This window comes from Ovis aries, chromosome 15, assembly GCF_016772045.2.
Source record: "Ovis aries strain OAR_USU_Benz2616 breed Rambouillet chromosome 15, ARS-UI_Ramb_v3.0, whole genome shotgun sequence".
Taxonomy (NCBI): domain Eukaryota; kingdom Metazoa; phylum Chordata; class Mammalia; order Artiodactyla; family Bovidae; genus Ovis; species Ovis aries.
In genome coordinates, this window is record NC_056068.1 from 53,042,189 (window position 1) to 53,061,319 (window position 19,131).

Below are 19,131 nucleotides of genomic sequence, written 5' to 3' on the forward strand. Positions count from 1 at the left end.
GGAAATGTGAACACAAATCTTGTGAAATTTGGGAGTCACAGCTTAAAAATTGAAAAGCCCAACCAATTTTGTCTGTGAATTAAGGAAAGAAAATCATTATTTTGTTACAATGGAAGAATACCTAGGACTGTATTTTAAGAATTATTGTTCTGACTCTTTGGCTGTCTGAATTATCCAATTTTACCTCTATTGTTACTGGTGTTTGTGAGAAAATAAATTTCACTATCAATCAGGGTTTTGTAGAATTATTTGTGTTCCAGGGACATGCCATTTTGGTGATGGCTGCCTTGACATCCTTGTTCCTCAGCGTGTAGATGAGAGGGTTGAGGACAGGTGTGAGAATAGCATACACCACATTGCCCATGATGTGGAAGTCGAGGGGCAGGTCAGCCCTGTAGGCCACATAGGCTATGGCAATGGATGAGTAGTAAGTGCCAACCACCAGGAGGTGGGAGCTGCAGGTAGAGAAGGCTTTGGAGCGTCCTTCTCGGGAGCTGATGCGAAGCACTGAGGCCAGGATGTGGGCATAGGAGAGAAGCACCAGGAGAAGGGGCAGGAAGGACACCACCATGGCGATGCAGAAGCCCATGAAGGTCTGGGGGCTGGTGTCAGAGCAGGAGGCCTGGACCACAGCTAAGTGGTCACAGAAGCAGTGGTAGATGTGAGCGGTGTTTTCAAAAGCCATGTGGGAGGTCTGCACCACTGCTGGGATGGGCAGAAGTAGGGCGGTGAGCCAGGCACTGGCTGCCAGGGCAGCAATGGTCTGCGGGGTCATGAGCGCAGGGTAATGCAGCGGGCGGCAGATGGCCACATAGCGGTCATAGGCCATGACCACCAGGATGAAGGCTTCAGAGCAGGAGAAGCTGTGGAAGAGGTACATCTGCAGGAAGCAGGCAGGGAAGCTGAGGTAGCGGTCCCCACGCAAGAATAAGGACAGCATCTTGGGGACAGTGGTTGTGGTGAAGAGGATGTCCAGGGCTGAGAGGTTGATCAGGAAGAAATACATGGGCTTGTGAAGGCTGGGCTCTATCACCACGGCCACCAGGATCAGGGCGTTTCCCACCAGGATGAGTAGGTAGAGAAGGAGAAAGATGAAGAAGACAGGAAGGAAGAGGGATTTTGGCAGAGAAGGGATGCCCACAACGTAGAAGATGGTCCATGACTCCTCTGATTCATTGCAGGCTATAGTCTCCATGATGGTTTAAGCTGGACACCCAGGAAGTGAGTGGTGGGAGGACTTGGAAACCAGAACAATCGGTGATTCTGGAATATGAATTACAGAGCGATCACTGTATACTGTAATCACATTTATTTACAACCAACACTAGAACAGACATGATGGGCTCTGTCTTCATCCTCTCTCAGAATTCCCCTTTTCCTTTTAAAAAAATAATGTGGCAAAATTATCTACAGTATACCAAACCAAGTGTTGCTGCATATATAACAAGTTGAACAAAACAAAGAAGGTCTCTAACTTAATGGAGCAGAAATTTCAGTGGGAGAGAAAGACATTAAGCAAAGAATCACATAGTGATTTAATTTCAGTTGTGCCAAGTGTTGTGAAAGAACTCTTTTGGTCCCCTCATCCATGTCTCATATGATCCTTTCAGGGATATCGGGTCTCTTAAACCATGTCCTTGAGCTCCTTTCTCATTTGGCATTGCTTTAAGGTTTTAAAAAAGTGACATCTTTGTCACCACACTGCTAGGGAGGCCTGATTTCTCTAACATTTACAGCAACATGCTATCTTTTCATCATAATTATTGACCAGGAATGGCTTCCTCTCCTTTGTTTGCTTGGCGCAGCGGTTTTGCCTGTCTCTAAGTTGAGTACTCCCTTTTCTGTCTCTGGGTGTGGGGCTCTGTCACATTGCAGTGACGGGAGTGATACTGAAAATGCCTTTGGCGGAAAGAGCCATTCCTGACTGGAGTCAGAACTGAGCATGGATTCTCCTGCAAATGGGCAGCAACAGGGAATCCAGGGAGTATATCTGTGTTACTCTTGAACTTGCCTCTGCTGGCATGCAGCTCAGCTCAAACTCCTGTTTGGCACACCCACTCTCCACCGGGCTTCTCTGTCCCTGATCATTGCTTGAGAAGCATTTTAGATGGAGAGGAACTGGAGGTTTGCTTGCAATAGCTGCTCCAAGGCCAGAGAACTCCCCCGCCCCCGACCAAGAAGGAATCAGGAGGAAGGGTGTTCATAGATCTAGGGGGATTGAATTAAGAGAAATACTGATTTGCCATCTACTTGATACTCACCCCTTGGGCTAAGCAATCCCTGTTCCCATTGCAGGCAATTCCATGTTGATCCTGATGATTCTGTGAGCAGGGCCCCACACTTTTCCTAGAGTCACCTCTAATTTCTCTCTCTCGAAACACCTCTTATGCATAAAACCATCAATGTAAAAGCTGGAAAAAACTTTTAATTTTCAGATCTAACAGTTTTCCTCCTGAAGGCAAGAGGCTGAGCACAAAAAGGGTGAGACCTTTTCCAGGTACCAATGGCACTGGATGCAGAGTCATCCCCAGAACTCAGGTCTTTGATTCCTGGGACAGGACTCTCTCTTCTACTCCCCATGTCTCCTGGGGAATCCAGAAGTTCAGCTTTACAGAGGAGAACATATTAAGACCAAGGTTTTCTGTTTCTCTTTCCACTTTTTCATTGATAATATCAGACGAATTTATAATTCAAGTTTTTATCTTGAGTTGCTACAGGATAAGCACTAAGAACTAGCATCTGGCAATGGAAATCTTCCTTTAAAATAATATTCCAAATATCAGACCCCAGGACCTAGCAAAAAAAGTGAAACTGCTTTGCACTGCCATGGACATTTTTGCTCTCAGACAAACAGTCATGTCTGCAGTCCCGGGCGAGGCAGAGCAGGGTATTTGAGGGGCAGAAAGGCTGAGAGGGGAGGCCAGTGGGGCCCTAAAAGGCCATCAGCTTTGCTACCCATCTCATCCCGCCTCTGTCCCACTGCTTAGACGATGAAGGAGGGATGCTGAGACCTCAGTGGAGGGATGGGACATGGCTTTCTATTGCCAGGTGGTACTGGACCATCCAATAGGACACCAGCCAAACAGGGACACCAAAAGTACTTTATGAAAGAATTTTGCATTTTACCTTTCAAAGCACTGTTCAACTAGCCCATCATAGAGAATATCCAAATTTGGTTGAAATTTCTTAAATTTATTTTACAGGTTAGGACTCTTATTTTGATTTAGATTACACACTACATCTGAGTGATGCCATCCTGTGCTTTAGGGACTAATGGGTGCTCTTTCCCAGGGCACAGAATTTGCCCCAGAAAGTCCTCCCTGGTGGGACTGTCTACAAGAGAGTCACTGTGCAGGTGGGGACAGGGAAGGACAGAAAGCCCAATCACTGAGTGTCCAACCTGATGCTGCCCTTGATGGACATCATCTCCTCCTTCACAGCTCTTTCAGAGTGTTTACGCCCCTCGGCAAATGGGAAACCAAGGACTGGAGAAGGACAGGCCCTTGTTCAAGGTCACAATTAGCGAGGGGTGAGAGCAGAGGTGGTTAGGAGGCAGACTGCTGTTAAAGAACTCCACCTTGCAACCAAGAGTCCTGGCTCCTGGACCAGCTCTGCTACTTGCTTGCTGTGACTCTGGGTCCCTGAGACTTGGTTTTCTCATCTGCATAGTGAGAGGTTTAGAGGAGAAGATCTCTGAAGGGTTTCCAATCCAATTGGAATTCAAAACCCTTTCCTGAGTGTTCATTCCATGTCTGGCAGAGTCCGTCACATGGTCCACACCCCAACGCAAGAGGGTGAGGGCTCTCCCACCTCTCCTGCGCACCTGCGACCAGCCAGGGGCTTTACCTTCATTCTGTCCTGCGGGCCTTAGTGGTCAAGAGTATGCACTTATGAGTCAGAAAGGACTGGAGTCCCATCCCAGCTCGTACCTGCAGTTGTGTGACCTTGGGCAAGTCACTTTCCTCTGTCTGAACGCGTTTCCCTCATTTGTGACCTTCCGGGATTGTTGTGTCCTTGTGGAGAGAATGCGAAGGGAACGTTTAGACAACACTACACAAGAGCCTGGGACAGGTAAGCACTCAGCGTGCCCTCATGTTTCCAATGGTCACTGCTCTGTCAGCCTTGATTTCCTGTGGGAGGAAATGATTCGATGAGGATGTGGTTTGAATCCTGTGTGTAAGAGTCCTCCTTTGCCTGGACCTGTCAGAACGTGTGGCTCAAGGTCTCACAACCCACGTGTGCACAGCCAACCTGGATTCTGTGCTCCTGCCTCTTGTTCTCACGCAACCAGTCTCCCTGACCCCTGCCCCGAGTTCATACATCCTGGCTTCTCTACCCCTGTCTCCCTGCCCCGGTTTTCTCTGCCTGTCTCTGGATGCTCCATCCCTGGTTCTGCTTACCTACTAAGCCGGTCCATACTGGTGTATCCTGTTGTGTCTCCATGTGAAGACTTGTTAGAGGCTGATCCATGACCTATTAAACCCTCGGTTCCCTGCTTTCAGGTAGGCCTCCTGGGGTTATTTTCTTCAAGATGGTGCTCCCTTGAGGACCCATCATCCCTCAGGAATAAACTCCCTGGCATCACCTACAGCATACATGAAGAGTGAGGTAGGATTTGTCCCTAGGCTTTACTGGTAATGATTAGAACATTATTAATAGCTCTCAGGGGCCTCAAACTTTATGCCAATGGTGTAACCTTCATTCTCATTATGAGTCTGACTGATATTCATGAATGGGTCATCTTGTGTATCTGATTTTACCTATTTTTGCTGGTTTCAGAGAGTTTTTTCACCATGAGTTCCCTTTGGTAAATTGTCACATGGGCCAAAAATATCTTCACAGTTTGAGGCCTTTCTCAGAAGTCTGTTGCCTTAAATCTCTCCAGATCTTCTCTTCACCAAACCTGTTACTTTGCTCTAAGTTACTTCATATACCAGCAAAGACGTAGCCATTGCTCATAAACTTGTATAGATCCAAACCTCTTTCCATTTTACCTTCCAGGTGAGATGAACCTACCAGGTGAAAGATAAGAGGCAATGGCAAAGGTTCTGCCCACTGACAGGGTTTATCTTCCTCTTGATCCTTCGAGGCCTTCCTGAATGGGCTGTAATGTAGCAGCAGTCCATGTTTGAGTAGTCTCAGAATATTGTGAAGAACTGTTTGTGAAATCAAGCCTGATTTCTTTCTTCTTGGGAGAGTTGATTATAGGGAATTTCCCATGAGGCCCTATGTCAGAACTGATGGGAAGGTATCAATATTGCAAGATGGTACATCTTGGAAGTCTGAGCCACCCACTCATACAACTGTCTTGTGCCTTCAAGATATGCTTGAGCTAATATAGTATTTATTACTTGACTTCCCACTTGACAGTGGGATGTTTTTGTACATATCCAGTTTTATATTTTGTTTGTTCAAATTAATACCCAGTTTGTAAGGGTCAGCTTGGGACCCATAGTCCTTTAGTGTTTCTTGTCAGGCTTTCAGCTGCACTAGGGCTAGGCACTGTTTCTCAAAAGGAGACTAGTTAACCACAATGTTCACTCTAAAATCCTAGGGTCTGCACTGCGTTTCTCCTACCAATAGTGCAAAAACTCAAAGAGGACTTCTAAGTATTGCCTATGACAGAGTACCTTCTTTGGAACTAAACCTCATGCCAAAAACAACTGTAAAAGCTGGATAAAATATGTAAAACAATTGTTTGAAGGCTTCAGAGACCTTAAAGGACTGTGATCCTTGAGAATAGGAAAGCTCAGGAAGTAATTTCCACATGATCCCAGATTTTTACCTGAGGGCATTTCCCAATTTACAGGACTGGAGAATAGAGCTCAATTAGAAAAATAAAGTCCTAATAAAAAGGAGATACAAATTGGAATTTGGATTACCAAAAACGCTGGAAATTAAAAGGCAAAATACTGGGGAGGATAGTACTGCAGGGAAGGAACTTCAAAATCTATACAAATACCCTTCAAGTCAGGGACCAGCTCCTCAGGTGTGCACGTATAGGGAAAGACTTTGAGAAACCAGAAGAAGACAGCAGCTGGGAGGTTACAGAGCTGCAGAAAGATCTTAGCAGCCACGTAATGCTGGTGAGGCAGAGGTCGGAATCAAGCCCTATTCAAGTGGATGGGCCTGAGGAAGTGCTCCAGAATTTAAGACGTCTCAAGGGAAATTAAAAACACATTCTGAGTTGAAAAAAAAAGAGAGAGAAGTACAACATTTCAAAATTGTAGGGAATTATGAAAGCAGTAGCTAGAGGGAAATTTATAGAGTTTAATACTTATATTGGAAAAGAATAAAAGGCTCATATCAACAATCTAATCTTTCACTTTAAGAAACTAGAAAAAGAATACAAAATTAAACCCAAAGTACTTAAAAGAAAGAAAATTATAAATATTATAGCAAGAATCAATACAACTGAAAACAGAAAAACTGCTGGGCAAAATCAATAAAACTAAAGGCTGATTCTTTTTTTTAATTGGAGTATAATTGCTTTACAATGTTGTGTTAGTTTCTGCTCTACCACAAAGTGAATCAGCTATATTTATACATCTATCACCTCCCTCTTGAGCCTCTCTCCCACACCTCCAACCCACTCCTCTAGGTCATCATAGAGCACTGAGTTCCCTGAGCTTCCCTCTAGCTATTTCATGAGGGACATTTAGGTTTAAAATCTGACTCTTTGAAAAGTTGATAAAATTGATACATCTATAGCCAGATTGACCAAGAAGAAGAATTGAAGACACAAATTAGCAACATTCAGAATGAAAGAAGAGACATCACAGACTTTAAAAGGATAACGAAAGACTGCTACAAACAACTCTATATCTATAAATTTTATGATGTGGATGAAAGGGACAAATTCCTCGAGAGGTACAAACTACCAAAACCCATTCAAGAATAAATGGATAATTTTAAAACTTCTATATCTAGGACTTCCCTGGTGGTGCAGTGGATAAGAATCCACCTGCCAAGGCGGGGAACATGATTCTACCCCTGGTTTGGGAAGATTCCACATGCCTTGAACAATTAAGCCTGAGTGCCTAGAGCCTGTGCTCCGAAACAAGAGAAGCCACCACAATGAGAAACCCATGCTCCACAATTAGAGAAAGCTCATGCAAAGCAACAAAGATTCAGCCAAAAATAAATACAAAGAACCCCACACTTCTATATCTAGTAAAGAAATTGATTTTGTAGAAAAAAAAATTCCCTAAAAGGAAATTCCAGACACAGGGCGTTTCATAAGAAAATACTACTAAATATTTAAGGGAAAAAAATACCAATTCTACACAACTTTTTCCAGATTATAGAAGAGGAGAGAGAACTTTCCAACTCATTTTATAAGGCCAGCCAATATTAACCTAATATCAAACTAGGCAAAGAAATTAATAGAAAACTGCAGATCAGTATCCCTCATGCAGAAATCCTAAACAAAATATTTAAAAAAATCAAACTTAGCAACATTTATAGAGGACAATATATCATAACCAAGTGGAGTTCATTCCAGGAATAAAGAATCTGTTCAACATTCAAAACCAATCAATGAAAAGCCCACCATATTAATAGACTAACAAAAAGTGCACTTAAATATAAACCTAACAAGATACGTGGGGCTTCCCTCATAGCTCAGTTGGTAAAGAATCTGCCTGCAGTGCAAGAGATCCTGGTTTGATTCCTGGATCGGGAAGATCCACTGGAGAAGGGATAGGCCACCCACTCCAGTATTCTTGGACTTCCTGGTAGCTCAGCTGGTAAAGAATCCGCCTGCAATGTGGGAGACCTGGGTTGGATCCCTGGGTAGGGAAAATCCCCTGGAGAAGGGGAAGGCTACCCTTTCAGTATTCTGGCCTAGAGAATTCCATGAACTATATAGTTCATTGGATCACAAAAGAGTTGGACACGATTGAGCGACTTTCACTTTCTTTCTTCCACAAAATATGTGCACAATCCATAGGCTAAAAACTACAAAACACTGATGAATAAAATCAAAGAAAATTGAGATAAATAAAGAGATATCCATGTTGTTAAATTGGAACTCAATATTGGTAAAATGTCAAGTATCCCAAATTTAACACATAGATTCAGCACAATCCCAATCAAAACCCAGCAAGTTAGTTCCAAAATTTATATCAAAAAGCAAAGGAACTAAAGTAGTCAAAACAATTCTAAAAGAGAAAAACAAAGTTGGGGGATTCACACTACCCAATTTCAACACTAAGTGTAAAGCTACAGTAATCAAGATGACGTGGTGTTAGTAAAAAGACAGAGAAATGTACCAATGGAACAGAACAGAGCCCAGAAATAGACACAACTATAGTTCGGTATTTGACAAAAGTTCAAAGACAATTTAATGATGAAGAATAGGCTTTAAAAAATGGTGCTGGAACAACTGGATGTCTATACAAAAAATAATATATAATACCAAGAGTGGGCCCTATTGTAAACGATGGACTTTGAGTGATAATGTGTTATATAGATTCATGTTAGTTTCTTAGTTTTGATGAATGCAGAATGGTTTCATAAGATGTTAAAATTAGAGGAAGCTGGATGAAAGGTTAACTAGAAACTCTATACTGTCTTTGTAACTTTTTGTAAGTATAAAATAATTTCAAAATGAAATGTTTTAAATGATTATAGAATGATTTAATTTCAATCTAATCTCTTCAGTAAAACTGTAACATATTTTTTAAAAGACATCTCAATGTAATTTAAACTATTATGATTTTTCTTGTTTTTAAATTATAGCCCTCTTAGGATGTACAGTCAAAACACTGTTTCGATGACTCTTGGAGTAATTTTCCTAATGATCATGCCATTGATTTGATAGACATCTAAGGTCAAGTGTTTCTGTTTGTTTTAAAAAGGAGGGAATTGTGTTTTTTCTTTTTTATTTCTTTTAATTATATAAAAATTATATATACATCTAAAGTCAGATTGTACATTTCTCTTGTTTCCGTTCCTGTCCCCTCCACTCTGTTCCCTCTCTCTCCTTGTAGGTAACCATCTTTATTAATTAAGAGGTTTCATCCTTCTGTGCACATGTGTGCAAAGTCACTCCAGTTGTGTCCAACTCAGTGCGACCCTAGGGACCATAGCCCGCCAAGCTCCTCTGTCCATGGGATTCGCTAGGCAAGAATACTGCAGTGGGTTATCATGCCCTTCTCCAGGGGATCTTCCCAACCCAGGGTCTTCTGCTTTCCAGGCAGATTCTTTACCATTTGAGCCACCGGGGAAGTCCACTAGCATATCCTAGATCAGTATACAGCCTTATCACTTCCTTTTTATAGATGCATTATACTTAAAAAAATTTTTTTTCAACCTGTTCCCTAATGATGAATGAGTAGCCTAATGAATTATTGCCAGCGTATCTTTGAGACTGATTCCTAGAAATGAAATTTCTGGGTCAAAGGGTAAATGCATATATACTTTTGGTGGGTATCACAGTAATGCTCTATCAATTTGCATTCTCACAAGTAATTTACAAGGGTTCTGATTTTCTACATGCATATTGCCAGAATATTGTTTTGCTAATCTGATTATGTGGAAAATGGCATTTCAGTGTAGTTTTACATTTTTTTATTTACTGTTTTGTTTTGGCTGTGCCAGGCTTTCTCTAGTCGTGGTGAGCAGTAAGGAGATACTCTCTGGTTGCAGTGCAGAAACTTCTTATTGCAGTGGCTTTCTTGTTGCGAAGTGTGGACTCTAGAACTCACAGGCTTCAGTAGTGGCAGCACGTGGACTCAGTAGTTGTGGCACATGGGTTTAGTTGTCCTGCAGTATCTTAAATCTTCCCAGACCAGGGTTCAAACCCATGTCCCCTGCACTGGCAGGCAGATTCCTAACCACTGGACCACTAGGGAAATTCACATCGTAGTTTTAATTTGTATTCTTTTTATACACTATTTTAATACAGTAGATTAAATACTTTTTCATTGTTTAAAGACCACTGCATTTTTCTGGTAACCTATCTTTTCATATATTTTGCCCATTTTTATATTTGTATGTTAGATTTTTCTTCTATAAGTTCAGGAAGTATGTACACATGTTATCACTCAGTCATGACCGACTCTTTGTGATCCCCCATGGACTGTAGCTCACCAGGCTCCTCTGTCCATGGGATTCTCCAGGCAAGAATACTGGAGTGGATTGCCAGTTCCTTCTCCAGAACTCTTTATCTATTTTGTATATTTGCCCTTTCCCTGTGATGTAAGTCTTTTGTTTTTTGACTTTGCTTTTAAAGATTTTTTTGCCATGCAGGTTTTTTTTTTTAATAAAAAGCTTCTTATGAAGTAGTGAAATTCTTACACAGTGCAAGATATCATATAAAGATGAACATTATTCCATTGCACTAGGGGGAAAGCCCTGGACCAAAATATGACAACCACTGTTGAAGTTGACTGCTCAACAGAATTTTCTTTTACCATTCTATATCTACTGATTTATTTACTCAAAAATATTTATTGAGTTCCTAATCTGTGCTGGGGTCTTCCCTGGTGGCTCGGAAGTAAAGAATTCGCCTGCCAATGCAGGAGACGCAGATTCGATCCCTGGGTTGGGAAGATCCCTCAGAGAAGGAAATGGCAACCCACTTCAGTATTCTTGCCAGGGAAACCCCATGGACAGAGGAGCCTGGCAGGCTACAGTCCATAGTGTTGCAAAGAGTCAGACACGACTTAGCAATTAAACAACAACAATCTGTGCTGGGCACTGTTATTAGGTATCCTGAGAGCAGAATTGAAAAAGTCGCTCAGTCGTGTCTGACTCTTTGCGACCCCATGGACTGTAGCCTACCAGGCTCCTCCATCCATGGATTCTCCAGGTAAAAGCACTGGAGTGGGTTGCCGTTTCCTTCTCCGGAGAGCAGAATTAGCTTCATCTAAAGGTCAAGGGCTCCTATTCCAGCCTGAGTCTTAAGATGTGTGATTTTGGTAATGGCTGCCTTGACATCCTTGTTTCTTAGAGTGTAAATGAGGGGATTGAGGATTGGTGTGAGAATAGCATATGCTACGTTGCCCATGATGTGGAAGTCGAGGGGCAGGTCAGCCCTGTAGGCCACATAGGCTATGGCAATGGATGAGTAGTAGGTGCCAACCACCAGGAGGTGGGAGCTGCAGGTAGAGAAGGCTTTGGAGCGTCCTTCTCGGGAGTCAATGCGAAGCACTGAGGCCAGGATGTGGGCATAGGAGAGAAGCACCAGGAAAAGGGGCAGGAAGGACACCACCATGGCGATGCAGAAGCCCATGAGGGTCTGGGGGCTGGTGTCGGAGCAGGAGGCTTGAACTAGAGCCAGATGATCACAGAAGCAGTGGTATATTCTAGCAATGTTGTCATACGCCATCTGGGAGGTCTTCACTACTGCTGGGATGGGCAGAAGGAGGGCAGTGAGCCAGGCACTGGATGCCAGGGCAGCATTGGTCTGCGGGGTCATGAGCGCAAGGTAATGCAGTGGGCGGCAGATGGCCACATAGCGGTCATAGGCCATGACCACCAGGATGAAGGCTTCAGAGCATGTAAAGCTTTGGAAGAGGTACATCTGCAATAAGCAGGAAGAAAAGCTGAGAAAATGGTCCCCAAATAGGAATAGGGACAGCATCTTGGGGACAGTGGTTGTGGTGAAGAGGATGTCCAGGGCTGAGAGGTTGATCAGGAAGAAGTACATGGGCTTGTGAAGACTGGGCTCTATCACCACAGCCACCAGGATCAGGGCATTACCTGTGAGGATGAGAAGGTAGAAAAGGAGAAAAATAAAAAACACAGGGAGGAAGAGAGACTCTGGCAGAGAGGGGATGCCCACCAGGTAGAAGACTGGTGAGCCACCCACTGATCCATTACAGGTTGTGGCCTCCATAATGAGCCAGAGCTGGATTTCTGGGAGATGAGCAGCTGGAACATCTGGACACTGGAATATCTGGAAACAATAGAATCAAAGGATTATGGAATGAGAAATCTATAATATTTACACTCTAGTCAAAATATAAAGGTAATATCACAACCAGCTCTTGAGGACTGACTAGTAGGTTGTGGTGTTAACTCCTACCGTATGAACCCAAAACTTCTACCTTCTTTCTTTTGTCAAACTAATTAATTAACTAATAACCTGCCAAATGAAAGACATGCTATGTTCAGCTGACACAGTGATGAAAATGGAGAAGGCAGGCAAAGTCCCTATCTTCTTGGACTTTACATTTCACTAGGATAGTCAGATCCAAACATTTGATTGTTGAATTATGATTGTGAAAAGCTCTCTGGAAAGATTTCTGCTAGTCTTCATGTTAGATTTTATGTATCTAGTTTGGGATGCCAGGTCTCTTAAATCAAGTCATTGAACTCATGCCTCTTTTGCACTCAAAGTTCCACCATGTTGCTTTGGAAGGACTGCTTTCTCCAAGGTTCTTTGCAACATGCTATTGCTCACATAGTTATCGAGCTTATTCTTCTCTTGTAAGCCTCAAATGGTGGTTCTTCCTGACTCCTTCTAAGCTAGGTGTCAGTACTTCCATTTCTGTGTAGAATATAATAGATCATGCTAGCCCAACACTTCCACTGCAGCAATTAGGCAAAATGGGGTTAATTGCAAATATCATATTTTTCAGTAATCTGGAGAAACACAGATGCAAGAAGGATGCAATGAGCTGGATTTCCAGGGAGGAGGGGCCTTCAAAGTGAACTGACAATCACCAGCTCTTTTCTTCTCTGGGAATATGACTCTGAGATTACTCTATCCCTGATATTGCTTCTAATAAAATATCTTTCATGCCACTGAATTATAAAAATCCCAAATCTAGACATGTCCAGCCAGGTGTTTTTGTGTTTTTTTTTTTCTTTGTAGACAGAAGGGGCAAAAGCTTGCCCAAGATTACACAGCAAAGCTAGGATCAGAACCCAGACCTCTGACTGCCAGACTAAGTCTATTTATTCTAGGTTATGTCTTCTGGAGAATCTAGAACTTAGGTTTTCATGTGGAGAGAGATTGGGCAATGATTTTCTCTTTCTGTCTCCTTTTCTAAGATGATACAGTCAACAACAACCCTAAATTCCAAATTGTTCTTAAGTTTCTTAAGTGTGGAGGGTGACATGATTTCCTGTAAGAGGGTGAAGGCTGGTAAAATGACTTTGTAAAAGACACCTGAAATAGGCCACTCTGTTGTGAAGTCTTCCTTGAAAGAAAAAAAAAAAAAAAAGTTCTAGATGTTGATCCCCCATTAGCCAAGCAGAAAAGCAAAACTCCTATAACCATGCCTTAAAAGAGTGAACCCTCAGCTGGCCAGATCCAGTCTCCCAAAGCCAATCACCAGCTTTCTCTCAAACACAAGTTGATGCAAATCACCTTTATTTTCTTGCATGTTGTAAGAGCTCAGAGAAGTCAATTTTGGATTTGAATGTCACTGCGTTAAACTGAGTTGGGGTTTGAGGGGCAAAAATTCAGACCTATCAAGTCCAACTCCTTCTCCCTTCTCTGGCTCATTTCTATTAAGTGGGGGAGACAGATACTGAGTCTGAAGTCCAGAAACTCTTTTCTTAAGGTCAACTGACAATTCATTGTAGAGGTAGGGCTTAAACCCAGTGTCCAAGCTCCCATCCAGTATTCTTTAAGGATTTTTCATGAGGGATGATCCCTTAGCCTCCATTTAAAGCTTATCTTCTTATAGCCTTATTTCTCCTGACTATCATCAAATGGCAACTCCTTGCTCTTGCTTCATTCTTTTTCCAAACTAAGCTCCACTATTCCCTCCTCCAAGAAGTCTTTGTTGATCTCAGCTGGCTTGGAGGTCTCTTTCCTGGCTCTCACTGTTATGTGCTTTTTTTGGTCATTGCTATGATTACCCTGGATTGTGTCTTCTCTGTCTGTTTATGTGTTTGTGGCTCCATCAGACTGGGAGCCCAGGGTTATAACGAGGCCTGATTTTCTATTTAATGAAGCACCATCACCCTTCTTAGGAACTTGGGGTTCCAGAGGCAGGGGCCAGAATGCAGTTTCCCAACTGGCTTTGTTTTGCTACTCACTCATAGAATTAGAATGAAAGGATCATTAGCAATAAATAGTCTTAGTCTAACCCTTTTCTTATATAGCAGGGAACACAGAAGGTGGGGGGCTCAGAAGCAGGCTGTCATTTGCCCATGGTCACACAGTAAGTGAATGACAGAATCAGAATTAGACCATCAACAGGGCTGGACTATCACTTTGAGTCCAGGATAACTAAGCAATGAGCCCAGGCTGCCTCATCTACTTGGGGCCACAAGACAGATCAACAAGTTGATGTTTATTTGCTCATCCTAAAGGCACTGACACACTTTCCTTCCCTAAACTTCTGCTTGGCAGAGTGGGCCTATGCAACAAACCAACAAAACACGTGTTTAGGGTGCTAGCTAGATGATAACAGGAAAAAAGTCAGTGTTTGATATTTTTAAAAAGCATCATTTGATGTAAAAACACAGCAAAAATTGGAAAAACTTTGGACTCCTTTACATTTATTTTGTGGTTTAAATAATTTTATTCTGAATGCATATTTCAGGGGGTTGTTTTCAGGACTTAAGGACACTAAACATTGTTAGAAGACCATTTCTTTGGTCAAGATTATCTCTGAGCCAGTTACAGTGCTGGAGGGGACAGAGAACAGAAAACCCAATCACTGAATGTCCAACCCCACACCATGCATTTCTCTTCCCATCATGAAATCTTGCCAGGGAGTGGCTATGCCCCTTCACCAAAGGAGAAACTGAGGGTTGAAGAAGAACAGATATTTGTTCAAGGCTGGTGAGGGGTGAGAGCAGAGGTTGTTCTGGAGCCAGCCTGCTGGCAAAAGACTGAGCCCTGCCTGGAAGCCCAGAGTCCTGGCCCCTTGCTTGCTGTGACTTTGGGCCTCGAGGCCTCAGTCTTCCCATCTGCAAAATGAACACCTGGGGAGAGATAATCTCCTTCAACTCAATACACACTTTTTAGTGTCCCCTCTGGATATGGCAGGAGCTGAATGCCTCCTGGCCTAAGACTCTAGAAGAGAGAGTAAGATTCTCCCATTTATTAAGCTCCTGGTGCATGCCTCATTCTTTATAGTCATTGGGTCATTGTACATCTCTACAACTCCCAAATCCATGCCATTCTCTCATATTTCCCCTACCAGGTGCTATTCCCACAGAAAAGGAGAATAGGTGTGGATTATAGAGTTTGGTTTATTACCTGGAATTAGAAAGACCTGGGTTTCCATTCCCGCTCTGCCTCTTTCACTTTCCCTCTCTGAACTGCAGTTCTCTCCTCTGTGACTCACAGTGTTGACGGACACCTTGTTGAATAGTCCCATTTCTTTTACCATCCTCAGCCTTGCTTCCTTGTGAGAAACTCTTAGATCATTGGCCTCCTTCTTGTGACTGCACATCCCTGTCTGTCCTGCCAAGGTGGCTGACCTGGGGTCACATAGTCAGACTGTGTGTGCACACGGGGATCTGGATGCTAGCACAGCACCTGTGTGTGCCTGGGCTCCTGGCCTCCCTGAGCTTGCCTGCCCATCCACCCCAGACTTTTCTCCCTTCTGAACATTCCCTCCCCAGCCCAGCTCACCTGCTGTGCCTGATCCACTTTGATGTCTTCTGTGAAGTCATCACACTTGGCCCTAGGGAAAGAGCCGGGTTGGAGCCGAGCCACGGCCCATTAAAACCCAGAACCAGGCCCTGTGGGGATGCTCTCCTTCAAGTTGGCTCCCCTATGGGACCCCACATCCGCCCACTGGGAACACTTCCTAGGGTGGAGTGGGGGACTTGGCCCTTGGCTTTGCAGAAAATGAAAACAGTGTCATTAACCATCCTCATGGGTCCCAGAACTTTATCACTAAGAAAGCAGTTTGATTCCTGTTTTCCTAGCTGGTCTCACAATAGCCAGTAGGATGATTCCTACTATATGGCATTTGAGGAAACTGAGATTTGGAGAAGTAGAGTGACTTGACCTAGGTCACATGGGTTGCTGGTGGCAGAGCTGGGATTTGGACCCCAAATCTGGTTCAGCTGTGCATCATCTCGTGGCTGAGACCTGAGTTCTTTCCAATGATGTCACCTTAACCTCACTGAGCCTTCCTTCCCCTATCTTGTAAGAGTGTAAGCGGCTCCTGGGAAGATTTCGTGCTTAGCCCAGTGTCTATCACATGACAAACATTCAATTAAGTGAGAGCTACTATTTTTTTTTCTGATCAAACAAATATACTGCAACATTGACTTTAAACACTTTGCTTGATGAACAGAAGGTGAATATTTTGCTAATAGTCAAGCTTTATTTATTTGGCTGTGTTGGGCCTTAGTTGCCTCATGCAGGACCTTCTGTTGTGGCTTGTGGCCTCAATTGCATCATGGCATGTTGGATTTTATTTTCCGGGACAGGGATTGAACTTGAGTGCCCTGCACTGCAAGTGCCCTGCACTGGACCACTAGGGAGGTCTCCAGAACTATCATTTTAATGAACTTAGCTAGGAAACCCTGTCCCATGATCAGAATACAATCAGTGCTGCTAGATGTGAGGTGGGGGTCTGTGCCCCACCCCCAGGCAGCGCCGCAGCCCGTTCCTGCCTCAGGATTCCTGATTCTCTCCTTTGGGTCCACAGCTCTCTTTCCGTTATTCTTTCACTCATGTGTGCAAAATGTTAAAAAAAAAAAAAAAGGTTTTTTAAATTTCACAAGTAACAAATAGATCCCTTTGTTAAGTATTTTCATCAATTCAGAGCTTTTTTGAATAAAAAATGGAAATTTTCTTCACATCAGCCCTTCCGCACAGTTCCCCTTCCCTCCTCACAAGTCATCACTATGACCGATTTGCTGTGTTCCAGATCTTCTCTAAACATTTGTGTGTGCATAGCTGTGTTTTGCTTTTAGCATAAATGGAATCATTTTGTACTTATTGTGTCACTTACATTCTAACTTAATAAGTCTTGGAATCTTTCTATGTCTGATCTACTTCATTCTTTTATCTGATATTTGGTATTTGGTGTTATGGGCATGATATACTTTATCTAATAATTATCCTGCTAGTGGATATTTGAGCTATATCCAATTATTGATATTATGAACAATGTTATAATTAACATACTTTTTTAAAAAATTTACTTTTAATTGGAGACTAATTGCTTTACAATGTTGTATTGGTTTCTGTCGTACAACGATGGTAATCGGCCATAAGCATACATATGTCCCCTCCTTCTTGAACCTCCCTCCCACCCCCCACCCCATCCCACTCCTCTGGGTTGTCACAGAGCACCAGACTGAGCTGTCTGTGTCACAGAGCAACTTCCCGCTAACTGCTTTACATATGGTAATGTGTATGTTTCACTGTTACTCCCTCACTTTGCCCCACCCTCTCCTCCTCCCCCCGCCCCGCCGTTCACAGCTCTGCTCTCTATGACTGCATCTCTACTCCTGCCCTGAAAATTGGTTCATCAGTACAGTTTTCCTAGATTTCATATGTATGCATAGGATATTCATTTTTCTCTTTCTGGCTTACTTCACTCTGTATAACAGGGTCTAGGTACATCCACCTCACTACAACTGGCTCTGATTTGCTCCTTTTTATGGCTGAGTAATATTTCATTGTAAAAAACATATCACTGATTCTTTATCCATCCATCTGTTGATGAACATATAGGCTGCTTCCATGTCTTGACTATTGTAAATAATACTGCAATGAACATTGGGATATATGTGTCTTTTTGAATTATGATTTTCTCAGGGTATATGCCCAGTAGTGGAATTGCTGGTTCATCTGATTGATTCATAATATTTAAAGTAATCTCCATACTGTTCTCTGTAGTAGCTGTATCAGTTTACATTCCCAAGTGCAGTGAAAGAAGGTACCCTTCTCTCCACATCCTCTCCAGATTTATTGTTTGTAGATTTTTTTGTTGATGATCATTCTGATTGGTGTGAGGTGATTAGTTCAGTTCAGTTCAGTCACTCAGCAGTGTCTGAATCTTTGTGACCCCATGGATCACAGCACGCCAGGCCTCCCTGTCCATCACCAACTCCTGGAGTTTACCCAGACTCACGTCCATTGAGTCTGTGATGCCATCCAGCCATCTCATCCTCTGTCGTCCCCTTCTCCTCCTGCCCTCAATCTTTCCCAGCATCAGGGTCTTTTCAAATGAGTCAGCTCTTTGCCATCAGGTGGCTGAAATATTGGAGTTTCAGCTTCAACATCAGTCCTTCCAATGAACACCCAGGACTGATGTCCTTTAGGATGGACTGGTTGGATCTCCTTGCAGTCAGAGGGCCTCTCAAGAGTCTTCTCCAACACCACATTTCAAAAGCATCCATTCTTCGGTGCTCAACTTTCTTTATGGTCCAACTCTCACATCCATACATGACTACTGGCAACACCATAGCTTTGACTAGATGGACCTTTGTTGGCAAAGTAACATCTCTGCTTTTTAATATGCTGTCCAGGTTGGTCATAACTTTCCTTCCAAGGAGTATGTGTCTTTTAATATCACATACTGCAGTAACCATCTGCAGTGATTTTGGAGCCCCCAAAATAAGGTCAGCTACTGTTTTCACTGTTTCCCCATCTATTTGCTATGAAGCGATGGGACCAGATGCCATGATCTTAGTTTTACCTCATTGTAATTTTGATTTGTATTTCTCTAATAATGAGCTATGTTGAGCACTTTCTCATGTGTTTATTGGCTATCTGTATGTCCTCTTTGGAGAAATGTCTGTTTAGGTATTCCACCCATTTTTTGATTGGGTTGTTTGTTTTCCTGGTGTTGAGCTCCATTAGCTGCTTGTATACTTTGGAGATTAATCTTTTGTTGGTGGTTTCATTTGCAGTTCTTTTCTCCCATCCTGTAACATCCATTTGAGGGGCATATATGCCCAAATATATCTCTGAGATGACTCTTAGAGGTAGGAATTCTGGGGTGAGCAGTAAGTAGATTTTGTTTTGTTTTATTTATGTCTAAAATTCCTTTTATTGGAGTACAGATGTTTTGCACTGTTGTATTAGTTTCTACTGTATGAATAGATTTGATTTGATTTTATAGATTTTAAAATCTGCATGTGTGCATGGACAAAGAAGGTCACAGCTTCAAACCCACAGAGTCTGAGGACACTGAGAAGAAACTTCCATAGCTAATATCTACTCACTATAGATTTTGGAGAAGGCAA

General features: G+C 42.8%; 2 protein-coding genes across 2 annotated transcripts; both read right to left on the bottom strand.

Annotated features, from left to right (window-relative positions):
- Positions 1 to 229: 229 nt before the first annotated feature.
- On the bottom strand, positions 230 to 1,195 carry LOC101105851 (olfactory receptor 2AT4-like). Its single transcript, XM_015100807.2, has one exon. The coding sequence runs from the start codon at positions 1,193 to 1,195 to the stop codon at positions 230 to 232; it is 966 nt and encodes a 321-aa protein (XP_014956293.2).
- A 9,678-nt stretch (positions 1,196 to 10,873) lies between these two features.
- On the bottom strand, positions 10,874 to 11,845 carry LOC101107892 (olfactory receptor 2AT4). The gene has a single exon (XM_027979874.2). The coding sequence runs from the start codon at positions 11,843 to 11,845 to the stop codon at positions 10,874 to 10,876; it is 972 nt and encodes a 323-aa protein (XP_027835675.2).
- Positions 11,846 to 19,131: the final 7,286 nt, after the last annotated feature.